At 47.1% G+C, this 20,627-nt stretch overlaps 1 protein-coding gene across 1 annotated transcript in view; it reads right to left on the reverse strand.

Annotated features, from left to right (window-relative positions):
• The window catches only part of Nid1 (nidogen 1), a 79,012-nt gene that overhangs the window by 11,572 nt on the left and 46,813 nt on the right, over positions 1-20,627 (reverse strand). Inside the window, exons 11-15 of the mRNA XM_075970205.1 lie at positions 18,980-19,129; positions 18,007-18,129; positions 6,071-6,295; positions 3,471-3,643; positions 753-879 (exon numbers count right to left, since the gene is read on the reverse strand). Coding sequence (XP_075826320.1) covers positions 753-879; positions 3,471-3,643; positions 6,071-6,295; positions 18,007-18,129; positions 18,980-19,129 — 798 coding nt within the window. The remainder of the gene's footprint in view (positions 1-752; positions 880-3,470; positions 3,644-6,070; positions 6,296-18,006; positions 18,130-18,979; positions 19,130-20,627) is intronic.

Genomic DNA, 20,627 nt, shown 5'->3' on the forward strand with positions numbered 1-20,627 from the left:
GAGGAAGAGCATGAGAAGCAGGACTTCCAGGCTAGCCAGGGCTACTGAACATTGGGTTAAAATAAATATATAGTAGCCAAAATAGTTCAGTTGGGAGCATGTTAAACTAAAGACGTAAATAAGTAAATAAGCAAGTGGAGTGGCGGTGCTGGCATATAATCCCAACACCTAGGAGACAGAGGCTGGAAGATCATGAGTTCAAGGTCATCCTCAGCTATTAATATGTTCGAGAGTAGCCTGGGTTACTGGGTTACATGAGATCCTATCTCAAAAACCAAAGAAATAGTCTTCAGCTTTTGGGTGAGCATCTAACAGTATGTTTGTGGGTTTTTTGATGTTCCTTCCAACCACTGCCTTGAATAAACCCTCACGGAGCACGCGGCGGAGCAGGCTCTGTGAGAAGCAATTGCAGGCTCAGAAGCTACTGGACGAAATGGAACGGTGAGTTTAGTCTCATGATCCACAGTGACGGACTATGCACGCTTCCAGAGAAAGGTCCAGGTTTGCTTCAGTTTTATTATCCTGAGACAAGCAGCTAACCTCAGTCAGGATGTCCTGATTTAATGACTCAGGAAACCCATGGCAAACTTCAGAGGAGCTGAAAAGGGTGGAGAGTGTGAGGGGTGGGGGTGGGGGGGCAGAGGACCCACCCCTTGCAAACCAAGCAGCTTCCTCTCCATCCTTCAGCTCCTGCCCAGAGCAATGTGGGCTGCTAGAAGCAGCACCTAAAGGGACACTATTTGCTTGCTCACCTTGTCGAATGATGGTGGTTGGCTCTCCACCATGCAGGCTAGCTCTCCCAATGGAAGGTTCGCTGATGTCGGTCCAGTAAACCACCTTGTCCACACAGTCGAAGGCTAGTCCAATGATGACTTTTGCCTGGAAGTGATACAAGTCAGTGATTGAGGACAGCTCACCCAGCAGCTAGTGTTGCCTTGAACTTTCCCGTGTGCCTATATATCCTCAGATAGTATTTTAAGTAAGAAAATAGGTTTTGTTCACATTTTTTATTGTTGAATTGTAGAAACTACATAGTTTAGAAAATACTTTTTCTCTTTTCTAAATACGTGTGTGTGTGTGTGTGTGTGTGTCTGTGTATGCAGCACAGACGTTCACGTGCCCTTGGAGACCTGAAGAGAACGTTTGATCCCCTGGAGTCAGAGTCACAGGTATTTGTGAACAGACTAACTTGGGTGCTGGGAACCAAATGGGTCCTCTACAAAGCAGCAAGTGCTCTTGGCCTCTGAGCTATCTTTCCAGCCCCAAGAACAAGCATTTCAAATGTACAAGATCCTTCAATGAGTACTACAAAGCATTAAGGAGAAAATTAAAGATGACCCAGGAAACTAGAAAGAGATAAATCAGGCTAATGGATTCTGCAATTTAGTATCGCTAAGACATCAGTTTCAGTGACTCAGTGTCTCCTTTGTTAAAGCTATCGAGCTGTCTGGTTTTGCTTATGTTTGATTGTTGACATAACACTGGCTGGCCGGGAACCCCCTATGTAGACCAGGCTAACTTGGAACACAGATCTCATAACACTGGCTGGCCTGGAACCCCCTATGTGGACCAGGCTAACTTGGAACACAGATCTACTTCCTGCGTGCTGGGACTAAAGAAAGGCATGAGCACGACACATGGCTGGCTGTTTTGTTTTTGTTTCGTTTTCTGTGGAACAAGAAATTTATTTTAAAACATGACAGGAACATACAAACAACAGTAGCAATGTGTCGGGGGAAGCTGCTTGTTTGTTTCCCGGCTGCCCAGACTTTCAAAATAATCACACAGAAACTGTATTATTTGCAATACTGTTTGGCTGATAGCTTAAATGTATTTCTGGCTAACTCTTATATCTTAAATTAACCCATTTCTATTAATCTGTATATCGCCATGTGTCTATGGCTTACCAGCAGGTTCCAGTGGGCTCCTGCTGAGGTGGAGGCTTCTGTCTCCTGCGGGCGGCTACATGGCTTCTCTCTGACTCCACCTACTCTCTCTCTATATCTCTTTCAGCCTGGCTTTACTCTGTTAAGCCACTGGCCAAAAGCAGCTTCTTTATTAACCAATGGCAATAAAACATATTCATAGCATACAGAGTGGAATCCCACATCAGCAATGAGTCTGCTCGTGTCTATAATCTCAGAACCTGGCAGAGAGAGGCCAAGGAGTCCAAAGCTAGCTTTGACTACAGTAACATGTAGTTATTAGGCTAGCCAGAGCTACAAAATAAGACTGTTTCAAAAAATAAACAAATAAGCCAGGCGGTGGTGGCGACACATGTCTTAAACCCAGCACTCGGGAGGCAGAGGCAGGCGGATCTCTGGGAGTTCGAGGCCAGCCTGGTCTACAAGAGCTAGTTCCAGGACAGGAACCAAAAAAAAAAAAAGCTATGGAGAAACCCTGCCTCGAAAAATCAAAATAAATAAATAAATAAAAAATAAACAAATAGCCGGGCAGTGGTGGCGGCACATGTCTTTAATCCCAGCACGACAGAGAGAAGCAGATCTCTGTGAGTTTGAGGCCAGTCTGGTCTAACAAGAGCTACTTCCAGGATAGGCACCAAAGCTATACAGAGAAACCCTGTTTCAAAAAACAAAAAACTAAAACAAAACAAATAAAAGTCTAAATTAGCCCAAAGAGTTAAACTCAAATCTCCCTGACTTTGAAATCTCCTATAGTTAAGACTGAGTGGCACTGACCGCCCTAGGGTCTTCTGGAAGATTGGCACAGCAGACCAGAGCACCCACAAACAGCCTCTCACTGATGACTTACGTGGTATTTTTGACAAAGGTACCCAGATGCCAGGCAAGTAATACGGTTTTCTTAACAAATGGTGCCCTATCGTCTGAATAAACACATGGGGGCTCTCCTCGCAACCCTCTGGCTGACCTTATACCATAATTAAGAAATTAAAGGCTGAATCTTTACTTTCAGAAATCATGAGAGAACATCTTCACAGCGTTCTGAATAAACCCATTGCCAGGCCAAGCTTGCGGAACGGCTGATTCCGGAGCATGGAACCACACTTGTCAGTTTGTTACAGTGGCTCATAAAAGGGAATACATTGCGCATTTAGACTTCATTTGTCTGTTACATGTGCATTATATTTGCAAATGGAAGCTGTATTACATTAGAATATAAATATAACTACTATCTAATGATTTGGGTATTATAATATATTGTGTGATATGATACTGATATTATAATATAGTACATGATATTATACTATGCAATAACATATACTACAGTATATTTAGCTATTATCTTGATATTACACTGTCTTGTATTACACCGTCTTGCTATTATGCTATATTATATTTTGTCACATTACACATAGTTATTAATCATATTCGCTTTAAATTATATTGTGTTGTATCATATTTTCTTGTATTACATTACACTACTATCTTACATACAGCCACATCTCTAGAGCTGGGACCGTCCTCAGGGCTAGTCAGCCAATAACTCACAGGGATATGGAGAAAGGTCTTGGCTTCTGTCTTCTTCATGGAATTTCCCTCCAGAGGCAGGCGTTCAATCTTCCCAGTCTGGGCAAAGAGTAAGTGAGTCCCTGGGGGTAGGGGGATGACGGCTGTAGGTACTACGGGTCTCTGGTGAATAGGGGGAGCCACTGTACTCAGACCTAGAGGGCGAGAGAAGGTCAGTGAGTGGGAGCTGGGAATTCCGAAAATGCACGGGCACATTCTAATGCTCAGACACGCAGATGAATCCATGCGCACATGTGTGAGCACACACGTGAATAAACATGCGCGTATGATCATATGAATGGAATCCATGCAGACATGTGTGAGCACACACGTGCATAAACATGCGCGTATGTTCATATGAATGGAATCCATGCAGACATGTGTGAGCACACATGTGCATAAACATGCGCGTATGTTCATATGAATGGAATCCATGCAGACATGTGCGAGCACACACGTGAATAAACATGCGCGTATGTTCATATGAATGGAATCCATGCAGACATGTGCGAGCACACACGTGAATAAACATGCGCGTATGTTCATATGAATGGAATCCATGCAGACATGTGTGAGCACACACGTGAATAAACATGCGCGTATGTTCATATGAATGGAATCCATGCAGACATGTGTGAGCACACATGTGCATAAACATGCGCGTACGTCCATATGAATGGAATCCATGCAGACATGTGCGAGCACACACGTGCATAAACATGCGCGTATGTTCATATGAACGGAATCCATGCAGACATGTGCGAGCACACACGTGAATAAACATGCGCGTATGATCATATGAACGGAATCCATGCAGACATGTGCGAGCACACACGTGAATAAACATGCGCGTATGTTCATATGAATGGAATCCATGCAGACATGTGCGAGCACACACGTGAATAAACATGCGCGTATGTTCATATGAATGGAATCCATGCAGACATGTGCGAGCACACACGTGAATAAACATGCGCGTATGTTCATATGAATGGAATCCATGCAGACATGTGTGAGCACACACGTGCATAAACATGCGCGTATGATCATATGAATGGAATCCATGCAGACATGTGTGAGCACACACGTGCATAAACATGCGCGTATGATCATATGAATGGAATCCATGCAGACATGTGCGAGCACACCCGTGCATAAACATGCGCGCATGTTCATATGAATATATGTGTATGTGTGCTCGTGCACCCATCTACATGTCACCCATACCCCAGGTCTTGTCACATTTATTGCATGCACACAGCACAGCCAGTCACACAGCACCCATTTTCTGTCTGAAAACTCTAGAGGCAGAAAGCCTTCACCCAGTCAAAGGGCACTGGGAAGAAGACAGGGCAGAACATGAGTTTAGTTTTAGAGGTGCAGTGGGGTAGAGCGCTAACCCTGCTCCCTCTTATACAATGACTCGATTGTGCTCGGGCTGGGATCAACAGCCATGACTCCTCTGCCTGCAAGGAGTGACATCTTTAACACTGGGTGGAGAAAGTTATCACTGAGGGCTGCCACACTCTGGCCATTGCTCTGAGACGGGGCATCCTCCAACCTCACAAGCAGAACCATGTCCACCTAGGTTCTTAAAACCAATAGGCCAGCCACGGGCTCATCCATCCTCTAATGTGGCCTGGCCTCCTTGACTTGTTGTGACCTGCTGACCTTCACTCCGCTGGCTCCCTAACTCCCTCAGCAAAGGGACAACTGTGGGTGGGGGGCGGGAGGGCATGGGGCAGGTCATGGGCTGGCCAGGTACTATCTGTCTTTCTACTGTGCACATAGGGCATGTGCCTGTCTGGGCTTCTCTTTAGCTGTCTAAATGGAGAGCTGGCTAGATGTGGCGCATACTTGTAATTCCAGCACTTAGGCAAAGGTGAGAGGATCAATAATTCAAGTTTATCTTGTGGCTAACACAGTTACATTGTCAGTTAAAGACAAGCCCCCAACATGAGATCCTGCCTCAGAAATATAAAAAAAAAAAAAAAAAAAAAAAAAAAAAAAAGACTGGGACATATTAAGGTCCAAGGGCCTAGCTGTATAGGAACATGCATTGAAAAGATAAAAATAGGCATCTCGGGGGCTGGAGAGATGGCTCAGTGGTTAAGAGCACTGACTGCTCTTCCAGAGGTTCTGAGTTCAATTCCCAGCAACCACATGGTGACTCACAGCCATCTATAATGAGACTTGGCGCCCCCTTCTGGCATGCGGGCACACATGGAAGGAATGTTGTACACATAATAAATAAATAAATCTTTAAAAAAAAAAATAGGCATCTTCACTAGAGCAAGCAAGGCTTTGAGGAGAACCAAGGGACCAAAGCATCCCTGATTTGCCACGAAGCCCAGCAGTCCAAAGCCTGGCCTCCCTGTGTCTGCCACAGGCCCTACTTGGAATGGTCACAGAGCACATGAATACCCAGAGATGGACGAGAAGTGCATTTACAGAGGTGGGGAGGAGGGCAGAAGGTGACAGGTGGAGGGTTGGTAGCATGTGGTGAACAGGGAAACCAGGCAGAACATCCACTAACAAAGGCCATTCTGGTCTTCGCGTCTACACAACAGCGGTCCACTTACATGGGGGCCTCATCCCGGGCCTTGTACGGGTACCCTCCAGCTCCCGGCCATCGCGGTCCACACACCAGCAGTAGCCAGTTCCGTGGTGGCACTGGGTGGGTTCATAGTGCCCGTACTCATCACACTGGGGTACAAACATGCCCAGCCTGGGCTGCTGGGCATCTGCCACCCCTGCTGCTCCAAGGATGTGCTCTCGTTCCAGTTGACACCGTGTTTTCTCCACCTCTGTCGATGACAAGCAAAGCTGAACGTCAGCGGGGCCGTACACAGTGTTCCCAAAGCCATTTGTCAGACCTGGACCACAAAGGTGCCCTGTCATCACTGGAGTTTGTTCATTTTTCTTTTCCAGTTTAAAACCTCATTATGAGAGGCAGGGATGTAGCTCAGTTGGTGAATTGACTGCATAGCCTGCAACAAGCTCTGGGCTCACAAGTCCAAGGTCATCGTCAGCTCTGTGAGTTCGTGACTAGCTTGACCTTGTCCCTACCACCTTCCAAAAATTATAATGCTTATGATTAAAAAAAAAACACCTACATCATGCCATGCATGGGAGACAGAAATAGGTGGATCTCTGTGACTTCAAGGCCAACCTGGTCACCTTAATAACGCCCTGTCTTTACAAAAAAAAAAATCAAAATTATTATTTATACCTGTAGATTTTCTTTCCTACAGTTCTTTTAAAAATTAACTCAAAACAGATGTAACGTAAGATGAAATACTTCTAACTGAGCAATCCCATGGCATTTGGCACATCCACAGTGATGACGAGCTATGGTAGCAGTTTATATCTGAATCCTTTTCATTACCCTAAAAGGAAACCTCACGCCTAGTGAGTGGAGGCCGCCATGTGTCCTTCCCTCGCACCCTGGACGTTCCCAGCCTCCATCCTTTTGTGGATGTTCTCACTCTGTATATTCCATACAAATGGAATCACAGGACATGTGGCCTGCGCCTGGCTTTCTGAGCTCATCTTCCAGGCCCATCCTCACCACGGTGCCCACCAATCCTCCTTTCCCTTCACCGGCGGAATGATACAGCATTGTACAGAGAAGCCGCATTTTGCTCAACTATGTTTCCACTGATGGATGGCCCTGCCATTTGTTCTGAGGCGTTTTGAGTTCATCTTAAACTCTTCTTTTACCCTCTCAAGCTTCATGTGGTCTACAATGAGACAAAGCCAAAGAATTGCCAATGAGACCAAATGATCAAGAAGCACTCGCCAGCTTCTATGTGTTTCCTTCTAGTGAAGGCTTATGTCTGCCATGAAATCCAGCCTCCGACCTGTCCAGTTCAGATCCCAAAGCAGGGCAGTACTGCTACTGCAAGAACTTTAGGAAGTTGGGTCATAGTATAAGCCTGGAGTCTCCGCTCTTGGGGGTGCTGACTCAGAAGGATTAGAGGTTCAAGAAGAAATCCATCTCAACAAAAGAAAACAAAACTTGACATGGAATAAACAACTCCTCAATGTGCAGAGTTGCAGCTGGCCTCACATTCTCTGGAGTCCAGCCACCACGGGGGATGGCGGAGTGCTCACTTCGGAAGCATGAATCACACAAAGACATTGATGAGAAGCATCCATCCTCCGCGCTACGACTGCTGAGAGCTACACACATCCAAGTCTTAGTGTTTCTACCTTCTGGGTCCTTCCATGAGCTGTTCTTTGTGCAACACCCCCTTAACTTCCCAGGTGAACCCCTTTTCCATTGCCTGGTCCATCCTCCTGCAGGAGGAGTTCTCACAACCCCTCGCCCCATGGTGGGTTTGATGTCTCTGGCATGCTCCCCAGGTCTTCCCGGTGGTCCAGAGAATCCAGGGACCACGACCTGAAGGAGTTGTTCTCTGTCTGCTGAGCAGACCCAGGGCTCTCATTAACTAAGAATTACGAAGAATTCAAGACTGGACTGGGTGCACACACAAGCATCTTTAGGCCTGCCCTCAGGGAACCACAGCCAGAGGGACACAGCAAGGAGACACATAGGAGAGTTTCTCTCCACTGGGCAGGAAAGCACCAGAAAGCCTGTTGGGTGGCTGGGGGATTGTGATTAAACAGCTCTTAGGTGGGGGTGGGGGTAGGGAGTGGCTTTGTCTACCAATGCTGCCTACCACAACTACCCAACTCTGTGATCTGCTTGATATATAAATTAATGGGCATTAAAACTTCATTTACAAGCAAGGTTTGGTGGTGCACACCTTTAACCCCAGCCCTAGGGAAACAAGCAGGTGGATCTTTGTGAGTTCCAGGCCAGCCTAGTCTACAAAAAAGAGTTCCAGGACAGCCAGGGCTGTTACCCTGCAACCCTGTCTCGGGGGTGGAAGGGGGAGCTTGGACAAAAACCCAAACCAAAGCAAAGAAAAACAACAAAACTTTATTTATAAATAAGCAGTAGATTTGGCCTATGGGGATACTGCCCATCCTGGCCCTAGGACATTGCTCCTTATTTTATGGGAAGTTAACCATATGAGGCTTTCTCCAAGTTACAATGTGACAAGAAGGCCCTCGCCATTTAACCATGTACTTCCCAGCTTCCAGAGTCCCAAGACAAATATATTTCAGTTCTTTGTAATTAGCAAGCCTTTGGTACTCTGTTACAGCTCTGAACGACAAGGTAACACACATGGGTGGAACCTTACATTATCCACTTGTGATCTGGCCTACACAAGGCAGACATGGTGACTTCAAGGAATATACAACCAAGAACACACAAAGTGTCTCATCTGTATGGCCAGTTCTCATGCTGGCTGGCCTAACACAATTGCTCCCTTGCTTAGGGACAGTCAATATGCCAGACAAGTGTTTGTGGAACCTGGCAAGAGAAAAAACCTGTGTGGGCTTTTCTTTTGTCCCTGAGGATAATGTAAAATAATTAATAATAATAATAATAAATAAGCAAGCAAAACACTTGATGTAGGAAGAAGAGGCCAACAAAGATATGAATAAGTCATCTGGTTAGAATCAAAATGTTGATTTTTGTATTCTATTTGATATAAAAGTTATTTGCTTTCTCAAACCTTACATTTGCTCAGGGTTTTAGAGTTTCCACACTAGCTGACCCCATTTCCACATACACGTCACTTACTCTCCATTATATGTACACATGTATGTCTATATGAGTGCAGGGTATGTGTGTGGGTGTCCTCAGAGGCAAAAAGAGGGGTCCTAGTCCCTGGATCTGGAGTTACAGGCGGCCAGAGCCATGACTGACATGTGGGTGCTGGGGATGGAACTCGGGTCCTCTGTAATAGCAGGAAGAGCTTAACTGCTGGCTCTTCTCCCCAGTTTCCGGTTTTTACACCAAAGGGAAAAAAAACCTAAAACTCAAAGAGGTAAGAGACTCCTCCAGGGTCACAGCACTGGAAGGGACTTGCCACAAACGATAACCAAAGCCTGTGGATTCCTGATTCAGCCCTGCCCCTTTCGGCTGGAGTCTTTCCCGTCTCTGGAAATCAGGCTGGCTCAGACACACAGTGAGCAGGGTAGTATTAATGATGACTGTGTTTGGGATCACCATGGAGACACACCTGGAGGGGGGCAGGCCTGTGAGGGTGTTTCCAGGGAGGAGTCACTGGGGAGATTACACCTGTCCTGAACGTGAGTGGCACTGTGAAGCGGGTTCCTAGGTCGAATGAGGATAAAGAGGGCTGAGTTATCTGTCTTCTCCAACCGTTCTTATTTCCTTAACCCAGTGAAGGCGCCTGGAAGCCCCCAGGTTTTCCTCACAATATTTCCGTCATTAACCACTCTGACAGCTACAGTAGATTAATGTTCTAGGTGTCTCCAATCAAGTGGGACTTTCTGTGTGTATGTGTACACAGGTGTGTGTGTGTGTGTGTGTGTGTGTGTGTGTGTGTGAGAGAGAGAGAGAGAGAGAGAGAGAGAGCGAGAGCGCGTGCGTGCATGCAGAGGCCAGAACTCAATCTCCGGTGTCATTTCTCAGTTTTCCTTAACTTCTGGACCTGACTAGACTCCACCTAGGAGTACACCTAGGGTACGCTGGCTAGTCAGTGAGCCCTAAGGATCTAAGGAGCCCGTCTGTCGCCACAGCACTAAGATTTCCAGCACGTGCCATGTCCAGTTTTTAAATGCAAGTTCTAGAGACTGAACTGGAGTCCTCTTTTTCTCATTTTACCGATTGATCTATGGCCCCCAACCCCCAAGCAGAGCATTTGAGCGGGTGAGGGTTATTTCATTTTATGCAGCAGACGGACTTTTGTGCTGATGCCTTGTTGAACATTCAAAAGTTCAAATCATCTAGAATAGACCCTGAAACTTTCAGAAATATCTTGAATGTATAAGGATAGGAAACCTCAATTCTGAGTCAGGAAATAGAAGAATGTTTATAGAAGGCTATGTCCCCATAGGCTTCCAGAAACGAATCCTCATCCTGGCAAACAGGCAGCAGGAGCGGCCAAGGGTACCAGGATTAACTCCTTAGGGAATTTTGCATCAAGGGCCTGGTAGATGGGGTAGGGACAATAAGGGTCAAGAAGACACATTTTCTGGGCTTATTTCTGGTCAGTAAAATTATATCAGACACGCTACTTCTGGCTGGCTCAGCTGGGAGAAGAAACACATGGTCCCTTGAGACAACTAAGGACTGGCAGGAAATCCAGGGTGGCTTCTCTTGAGATGGCAGAAAAGGAGAGGACATGAAAAGAGAAAGGAGGCGGCCCATCTGTGATCTCTAGATTTGCACTCTACTCCTGGTCACACCTGTGACATTGTCAAATGATGGCCACTGTGGCTGGGTTGGGTAAGACACGCCAAGCCTCTCTGGCAGATGGTAGACCTGCGACTGGAGGGAAACTGTGTGCGGAGGTGCCGCTCATTCAGGTGCTCCCTGTGAGGACCAACCACCCTCATTAACTACACAGACCCTAGCATGACCACAATACACATCTGTGAACACAACAACGCAAGAGCCATGAGCAGTGCCCCTTCACTGCTGGCTTTGGGGCATCACTAGCTGCTGAAGAGACACATGGGCCCAGCATGACCATGCTTCCCAGAATGAGAACTTAAAAGGAAATACACAAGATCTCCAGTGTGGGATCCCTAGTAATTTCCTAAGAACACCAGCTACAATAATAACATTAGACGTGAACTTTTCAAGTACCTGCCCAACATGGACCCAAGGATGCAGGATGGGAGGTTAACTCAGGCAGGGGCAATGAACAAACAACATGAAAAGGGCGGACAATGAGGGGGGAAATAGAAGAAGTCATAAAACACCCAGAAAAAGCAAATGGCCTCTAGTTTCTGTGCTGTTGCCACTGTGGGAAATGACGCTGTAAGATTTTCCCAGACAAAAGCCCTGGGAGATGTTCAGGCCACTTATCTACTTTATCTGTACTATAAACACTCACCGGAAGCTACGCTGAGCAGAGCATCGTGAAAAGCCTCAGAGCGTATAGGTGGGAGGGAAGAGGAGACTTGTTTCTCAGGGAGCTGGGGGGAGGGTGTGGATGTTATAGAAACACCACCAAGGGCATGGCTGACCTTTCAGAGTGACAAACCTGTCATTTGGTACAGTGGCTCTGACCAAACCAGGAGGACTTGGGATATGACTACAAGAGCTAGAAGTCAAGAAGCCGGAGTATCAGAGAAGCTGGTTACCTGGGAGTAGAGAGTATCTTTAGGAAAAGAAGGGAAGGAGGGACTAGAGGACTCAGCAACAATGCGTCTGATTTATAAGGGATATGCTGGTTGGAGGGCCACAGGAATCAAGCTTGAAGAGGTTTCTAAGCTTCTAAGGGACCTGGTTGGAAATGGCCGATACTATCAACTCGACAGGATCCGAAATGACCTAGGAGACACCCTTGTAGGCATGACTGTGTGGGAGATTCAAGGTTGGGATAGCTGAAAGGAGAAGACCCATCCAAAAATTGGGCATCACTATCCCGTGGGCTGGGATCCTCGACCAAATAAAAATGACCAAAGGAGAAAGCAGGCGACACCAGCGTCATCTCTCTCTGCTTCCTGAGTGGAGATGCTATATGACCCTCCCCACACGCTACCCCCGCCTTCAAGCTCCTCCCTACCATGATGGGTTAACTCTTCCTCTCTTAAGGGGCCTTTGTCACAGCCACAAGAAAAGTGACTAATACAGGCACAATGCTATCTCTTCTCTAATTCAACTTGTCCTTTAAGGCCAGGTGCCGAGTCTTCCCCTCCTGTTTTCCTTGCCTTTTCCGCTCCAGCCACTAATTGTCACTCACAGTCGCTAGTTCTGAGGGCATCCTTCTTCTTCCATTTACAGTGTGGAGATGCTATTGTTCATGGACCGCGTTCAATGGAAGCCACAAACGAGTTGCTAAGAAATAGCTAACCATGTACTAGATGCCCATGACAAATCAGCATCCCCCTAAACCCTTGTAGCTGTAACCATCTGTGGGACTAATTGTACCCACGGGGATACAGCCCCGGAGTGATTCGGAAATCGAGAGCTGTGCCGTCCTGGACTGGAAAGGCAGAGGGTCAGAAAGGAGACTGACTGTGTCCAGCGCTGCTGCTGTGCCCAAGTGAGTGCATTATGGGCCACTTCAGAGCGTTTGAATGGGTGCAGGAGGTAAAGGCACCTACAGCTGTTTGAGAGTGCACGGGAGACTTTCAGGAGGAGGCAGCGGCCCGGCACCAGAACCTTAATTACAGAAGGTAAATACAGGATAAACTCGAAAGCCCATGGCTGAAACATGATAGCTCATCTTCTTTGTAAGCCTGACACTTTTGGAAAGGGGGGAGCCTCAACGGAACTGTCTCCACCAGATTGGCCTGTGGGCTTGTCTGGGGGGGGATATTTTCTTAATTGCTGATATAGGAATATCCAGCCCCATTTGGAGGCACCATCCCTAGACATGTGTGTCTAGGTTGTATGAGACAGCTTTACTGATCAAACTGGATGAAAAGGCACGATAAGGAGATGGAGGCAAGAGGGAGAAAAAGCGAATCCTAACTGGGGAAGGTCCAAAATGAGGCGACAGATTTCAGAGAAAAAATTAAAAGAAAACATCATTTCAGAAATGAAAACTAAGCCAGGCCTGTGATCCCAGCTACTGGAAAACTGAGGCAGGAGGATGGCTAATTCAAGGCCTGGCCGGGCTACAGAATGCGTACAATGCCAGCTAGGTATGATAGCCAGACTTGGTCTCAGAAACTAAACAAAACACAAAATCAGTCTGGAGACAGTGAGGTGGCACTACAGGGAAAGGTGCTTGTCACCAAGCCCGATGATCCAGGCGCGACTCCTGGAGCCCACGTGGTGGAAGAAGAGAACGGACCCACGTGGTGGAAGAAGAGAACGGACCCAAGTGGTGGAAGAAGAGAACGGGACCCACGGATTGGAAGAAGAGAACGGGACCCACGGATTGGAAGAAGAGAACGGACCCACGTGGTGGAAGAAGAGAACGGACCCACGTGGTGGAAGAAGAGAACGGGACCCACGTGGTGGAAGAAGAGAACGGGACCCACGTGGTGGAAGAAGAGAACGGGACCCACGTGGTGGAAGAAGAGAACGGGACCCACGTGGTGGAAGAAGAGAACGGACCCACGTGGTGGAAGAAGAGAACGGACCCAAGTGGTGGAAGAAGAGAACGGACCCACGTGGTGGAAGAAGAGAACGGACCCACGTGGTGGAAGAAGAGAACGGACCCACGTGGTGGAAGAAGAGAACGGGACCCAAGTGGTGGAAGAAGAGAACGGACCCAAGTGGTGGAAGAAGAGAACGGACCCACGTGGTGGAAGAAGAGAACGGGACCCACGTGGTGGAAGAAGAGAACGGACCCACGTGGTGGAAGAAGAGAACGGGACCCACGTGGTGGAAGAAGAGAACGGGACCCACGTGGTGGAAGAAGAGAACGGGACCCACGTGGTGGAAGAAGAGAACGGGACCCACGTGGTGGAAGAAGAGAACGAACCCACGTGGTGGAAGAAGAGAACGGGACCCACGTGGTGGAAGAAGAGAACGAACCCACGTGGTGGAAGAAGAGAACGGGACCCACGTGGTGGAAGAAGAGAACGGACCCACGTGGTGGAAGAAGAGAACGGGACCCACGTGGTGGAAGAAGAGAACGGGACCCACGTGGTGGAAGAAGAGAACGGGACCCACGTGGTGGAAGAAGAGAACGAACCCACGTGGTGGAAGAAGAGAACGGGACCCACGTGGTGGAAGAAGAGAACGGACCCACGTGGTGGAAGAAGAGAACGGGACCCACGTGGTGGAAGAAGAGAACGGGACCCACGTGGTGGAAGAAGAGAACGGACCCACGTGGTGGAAGAAGAGAATGGGACCCACGTGGTGGAAGAAGAGAACGGACCCACGTGGTGGAAGAAGAGAACGGACCCACGTGGTGGAAGAAGAGAACGGGACCCACGTGGTGGAAGAAGAGAACGGACCCACGTGGTGGAAGAAGAGAACGGGACCCACGTGGTGGAAGAAGAGATCGGGACCCACGTGGTGGAAGAAGAGAACGGGACCCACGTGGTGGAAGAAGAGAACGGGACCCACGTGGTGGAAGAAGAGAACGGGACCCACGTGGTGGAAGAAGAGAACGGGACCCACGTGGTGGAAGAAGAGAACGGGACCCACGTGGTGGAAGAAGAGAACGGGACCCACGTGGTGGAAGAAGAGAACGGACCCCACAAGTTACGCTCTGATCTCTGCCCTGACAACACGGTGTACATGGACACACACAAAATGAATAAATACATTTTGGTTATTTGTTTTGTTTTGCTGGGGATGCTTGCCTAGCACATTTGAGATCCCAGCCTCAATCCCCAACAGAGCAGAGGGGAAGGAAGAAGAGGAGAAGGAAGGAAGGACAGGTAGAAACTTCAGGAGGTAGGGTTGGATGGAGACAGCGGGTCATTGGAGGGGAGGCGGGAGGTGTGAGCCACTGAGAGGTGACTCATTTTCCTCTACCATGGATACATGAAGCTGTGCAGACTCAATGACAGACAGACAGCTGGGTGCCAAAGCAAACCTTCCTTCCGTAAGTTTTGTCACAGAGCAAGAAAAGCAACTCACACACTTGGCAACCCAAGAATATGCAGCAGGCCTTCATCAGAGTGAGTTCCCAGCACATGGGTCTCGGACTTCTCAACCTTCAGAACTATGATAAATAAACTTTTGTTGTTTAAAAGCAACGTAGTCCGTAGCATTCTGTTACAGCAGTCTAAGAGTACGACACTCCACATAACACACCCCATACCATAATCTCCTCTCCCATCAGAGAGGTAACTTCTGTTCTGAGTTTATTGTTCCTCATCTCCATATTTGTATTGTTTTCTTACATACATTATTTTCATACTTATTCATATTTTATAAAAACAGGATCTGTCTCTCACATATACCATATATGTGTATAAATGTATACATGTATATGTGTGTATCTATATCTATATATAAAAACTTTTACAAATTTTTTAAACATTATGTTTTGAGATTTATCCATTGCTCCAGTCCATTTGTTTTGCCTGCTGCCTGTTATTTCATGGTACCGTTTCATCTATCTGTTCTTCTCGTTGCTGGGTATTCAGATTGTTTTCTGATTATCATGGTACATAAACATTCTTGTACATTTCTAGTATGTGCCCTCTTGGTAAATAACCAAATGTTAGAGTTCTTCTGAGAACAATCCATAAGCAATCTTAGCAAACAGTTCATATTAATATTATCATTGTCCCATCGTCCCATCTCAGCCTACTGGTCTTTCTGTTTCTATTTAGTAAACATAGCCTTAAATTCAGGGTAAGGAGTCAGACCTTTAAAAAAAATCAAAACAAAAACTCAGACATCTGTTTCTCTTTGAACTGGAGAAGTGAAACTAGCCCACAGAAATAATAAATGTTGGTTGTTTTAACAGCAGCTGGAAGGCCTCACTCAACTTAAGAGGCCAGGACCGCTTCTCTACGTATCCTGACCACCAGAAGTCATGGGCAGAGCTGGGGCCACCACTCATAATTTCAGAAACAGAAGGTAGCCCTCTTCTACTTTGGCAGCGAAAGAAAGAAAGAAAGAAAGAAAGAAAGAAAGAAAGAAAGAAAGAAAGAAAGAAAGAAAGAAAGAAAGAAAGAAAGAAAGAAAGAAAGAAAAGGCTTTCTGGACTTTTTGAGACAGGGATTCTCTGTGGAAATCACTCTGTAGACCAAACTGGCCTCAAGTCATAGATCCGCCTGCCTTTGCTTCCCAAGTGCCACAATGAAAGGTATGCACCATCACTACCTGGTTTATTTTTTCCATTTTTAAAAACACTTACTGTGTGTGTGTGTGTGTGTGTGTGTGTGTGTGCACCAGAGTGTGCGCATGCGCGCGCGCGCACACACACACACACACACATATCCATGTGAGAGCGCCTGTGGATGTCAAAGGACTACTTATGAGAGTCAATTCTCTCTTCCTACCATGTCTTCTGGGGACCAAACCCAGACAGTCAGGCTTGGGGCAGCAAGCACCTTCACCTGCTGAGCCATCTCATGGCAACTCCACCTCTCTTTCGGCATCTTAGTTGCCAGAGAGGTGCTTGGATTTGCTCCGTACTCCTCACCATAAGGTCCTGCTTCACCCCAGCCCAAAGCAGCAACACAAACTGACAATGGTCTTATACCATAAACCAAAGCAACTTGGTTCCTCAAGTTGACTGTCTTGGGTATTTTGTTCCCCCAACTGAACACTGGCAAACACAAGCACCCTGCATACATAGTAGGTTCTGTACACCCAGCAGTCAGCTATGCTCATCTGTTGAACAGCATTTGTGGGGAGTCTTACCAGTTCCCTGTCTCAATCCAGGCCTGGCTTGGGGCTTCTGGGCGCCTACATGCCAGGGAAAGTCCACTCAAGTCTCAAGTAAGCAGTAACTCCAAAAGCCAGATGTTCAGATCAGGTAACAGGTGATATAGAACATTCCATGAAGGCCTTAGTTATACGTCCCTCCACTTGGGTCCTTCATCCCATCCCCACATCACACATTCCATTCCCCAATACTCTCAGGCTTCTACTGATTTTATGTTGATGTGACTGGGCCACAGGATGCCCAGACAGTTGGTCACATCATCCTGGATGTTTCAGATGATCTACTGAACAGATTGTTCTCCCTGGCCTCCTCATCCAGTCACATAAAGGCCTGGACGGCACACAGACAAAACCGCTCCTCTTCTGAATAAAAAGAGAACTCTTGGGGAAACATGGTGGTACATGCTTTAATCCCAGCACACGGGAGGCAGAGGTAGGAGGATCTCTGTGAGTCTGAGGCCAGCTTGGCTTATATAGTAAGTTCCAGGCTATGTAGGGCTACATAGTGAGACCCTATCAAGACGAGAAGGGGGGGAAGGAGGGGGAGAGAGAGATTGTTCCTATCTAATAGCCTCCAAAAAGAAACCAGTTGTCTCCTGTGCTTTCAATCAAATCTTTTGGGGGTCACAAGGCTCCCAGCCTCTGGATAGGAACTCTACCATGGGCTTTCCTGATTCTATGGCCACCACACTTTAACTAAACAGCTACTGGCTTTTCGGGTTCCCTGCTTACTGAAAACAGATACCGGGATTTGACAGTCTTCATAATGACATGATTCTGTGTGTGTGTGTGTGTGTGTGTGTGTGTGTGTATGTGTGTGTATGTGTGTGTGTGTGTGCGTGCATATACGCATTTATACACACATACTCTCTTGGCTCTGTTTCTCTAGAGCTCCTGGTGAATAAAGCCCAATGCCCAGTTTGTATCCTGTGCTGCTGGCTCCAGGACCTAGGAACCAATGCATTCTAAAATTGCAGCATAGCTTCGGCGCCTGCGAAGTATCCTCTGAAGTTGTACATAGTGTGTTTCAGCACTGAAGCCTGTGGTCTGACTCTGAGGACTTTCCAGGGACCACTTCCTCACATCCTCTTCTCCCCAGGTCATCACATCTTATGAACATATCAGTGGGCCATCAACTAACAACCATCTCACCTCCGGGCACACACTGGAAGCCATCCCCCTGATAGCCAGGTTTGCACTGGCACGTGAAGGATCCTGGAGTATTGTAGCAGACGGCATCGGGGTGACATCGGTTGAGCTGGCATTCATCCACGTCTGCAAGACAGCCGCAGGCCATGAGATTGCTTCCAGAATTTGCGGTTGATGCAATAATTTAATCCATGCACTAAAACCTATGTGAATCTGCTTTTAATTCCAGTCCAGGGACTTTAAACTCACTAAATATTAATTTTTAAGACATTCGCACCCCAACTTCTATCTAGTACACTTACAAATGTGTTTCACGTGACAATAATGTCTTCAGGAAACACAGGGCTTACAAAAGGGAAAAGTTTTCCCTGTCAGATGTTCCCTCTTTATTGTCAGCATAAACCTTTAGAACTCGGAAGTGTTTAGAGAAGGGAAAAATTACATAGTCCATAACAGAGACATGGTATCTCAGAAACCTTTGTTGAACTTAAGTTTACTATAATGTTGCATAATTCTACAAACCAAGCGCCTTGAGTTACTCTAATTACTACTCCGATACCCCAGGCGGCTAACTATGCGCTGGTCCCAAGCCTGGGAAGATTCTGTGAGGTCATTTTCTCCTCCAACTTCAGAATGGGAGCTTCACTTCTTGTGCTGGAAAGAACAAGCCCGTTACATACAAAGACGGACATCAAGCTCCATGCAAGCAAGGACTGCTTTTATTTCCAAAAAAAAAAACCAAGCAAGCCTTAGTTCCAGCCAAGAGAACTATCTTAACTGCTGGGGTCAGGGGAAGCCAAGTAGGTCCCAAATGAGAACGACCCTCCAAGAAAGTGCATAGTTCCGGTTGCTGATAAGATAGAAAAGGCTCTTGCCCAAGCGAGTGGAAAGAACACATCCTCCTTACACATAGGGAGTAGTGACAATTAGCACACAGTAAATACCACCCAGGACACCCTTCAGAGCTACCACATACCTTGGCAGGCTCTGCCATCCCCAGAGAAGCCAGGCAGACAGGAGCAGGTGTAGGAGGAGCCGCCCATATAGATGCACTGGGCCCGCTGGGGGATATCACAGTTGTGGAGACCAGTTTCACAGTAGTTGATGGGTCGCTGGTCCACTGCAGCTTAAGAACGAAGAAACAAACACGTGACTTCGGAAGAAAGTCTCAGAACAGGGAGGTACCATTCCAAGTGCTCTGAACGTCAGAGCTTTGACTCAGTGGGACTTGAGAAGATGACTGGCTCTGGGTGCTGCCCGGGTCCAGATCATACTACCCCTTTTAGTCACTGTGTTCCACACCATTGCAGCTCATACTACCCCTTTTAGTCACTGTGTTCCACACCATTGCAGCTTATACTACCCCTTTCAGTCACTGTGTTCCACACCATTGCAGCTTATACTACCCCTTTCAGTCACTGTGTTCCACACCATTGCAGCTCTTACTACCCCTTTAGTCACTGTGTTCCACACCATTGCAGCTTATACTACCCCTTTCAGTCACTGTGTTCCACACCATTGCAGCTCTTACTACCCCTTTCAGTCACTGTGTTCCACACCATTGCAGCTTATACTACCCCTTTCAGTCACTGTGTTCCACACCATTGCAGCTTATACTACCCCTTTCAGTCACTGTGTTCCACACCATTGCAGCTCTTACTACCCCTTTCAGTCACTGTGTTCCACACCATTGCAGCTCTTACTACCCCTTTCAGTCACTGTGTTCCACACCATTGCAGCTCTTACTACCCCTTTCAGTCACTGTGTTCCACACCATTGCAGCTTATACTACCCCTTTCAGTCACTGTGTTCCACACCATTGCAGCTTATACTACCCCTTTTAGTCACTGTGTTCCACACCATTGCAGCTTATACTACCCCTTTCAGTCACTGTGTTCCACACCATTGCAGCTCTTACTACCCCTTTCAGTCACTGTGTTCAACACCATTGCAGCTTATACTACCCCTTTCAGTCACTGTGTTCCACACCATTGTGCCAAGGGCTTCAGGGTCCTGACGTGTTCTACCAGTGAACTGCGTCTCTAGCCCAGGATGTTCTAGAATTTACTCTGTAGGCCAAGCAAACCTTGAACTTGATCCTCTCAAGTAGCTAAAATGAGAGGTCTGTACCCCCAGGTCTGGCTTACTTTTGAGCAATGAAATCCATTATTCAAACAGCTTATGCAGAATTTGATCTAGGTTAAATGGAAGACTGGGGCCAGGAAAGAGGACCAGGATTGGCCTGTGGATCCTATGCCCTCCTAGGTAGCTCTTTGAGGCACCTCCAAGGGCTCCACAAACCGTAAGAAGTGATCACATCCATTTACCTCATTTTGAAGATGGAGAGCTAAGGCCTGGGAGGTTAAGCATCTTGCTGAGAACTGATGTCTTGGAGAAGACATGGACATGGCCTCTGTCCTGTACTCTGTTCTGCCCTGCCCTTGTGAGTGTGGCCTTAGGGAATGGGCACACTCAGACCAATCTGCCGTCTTCACATATACCTCAGTGAGATCTATCTCTTCCCAGTCCACCACTCATATTGCCAGGGACGTCAATAGTACTACAATAAAAGCAAACTTAAGAACCTTCCCTAGCTCAAAAATCAGAGGAAAAAAATTGGGCCA

This window comes from Microtus pennsylvanicus, chromosome 4 (assembly GCF_037038515.1).
Source record: "Microtus pennsylvanicus isolate mMicPen1 chromosome 4, mMicPen1.hap1, whole genome shotgun sequence".
NCBI lineage: Eukaryota > Metazoa > Chordata > Mammalia > Rodentia > Cricetidae > Microtus > Microtus pennsylvanicus.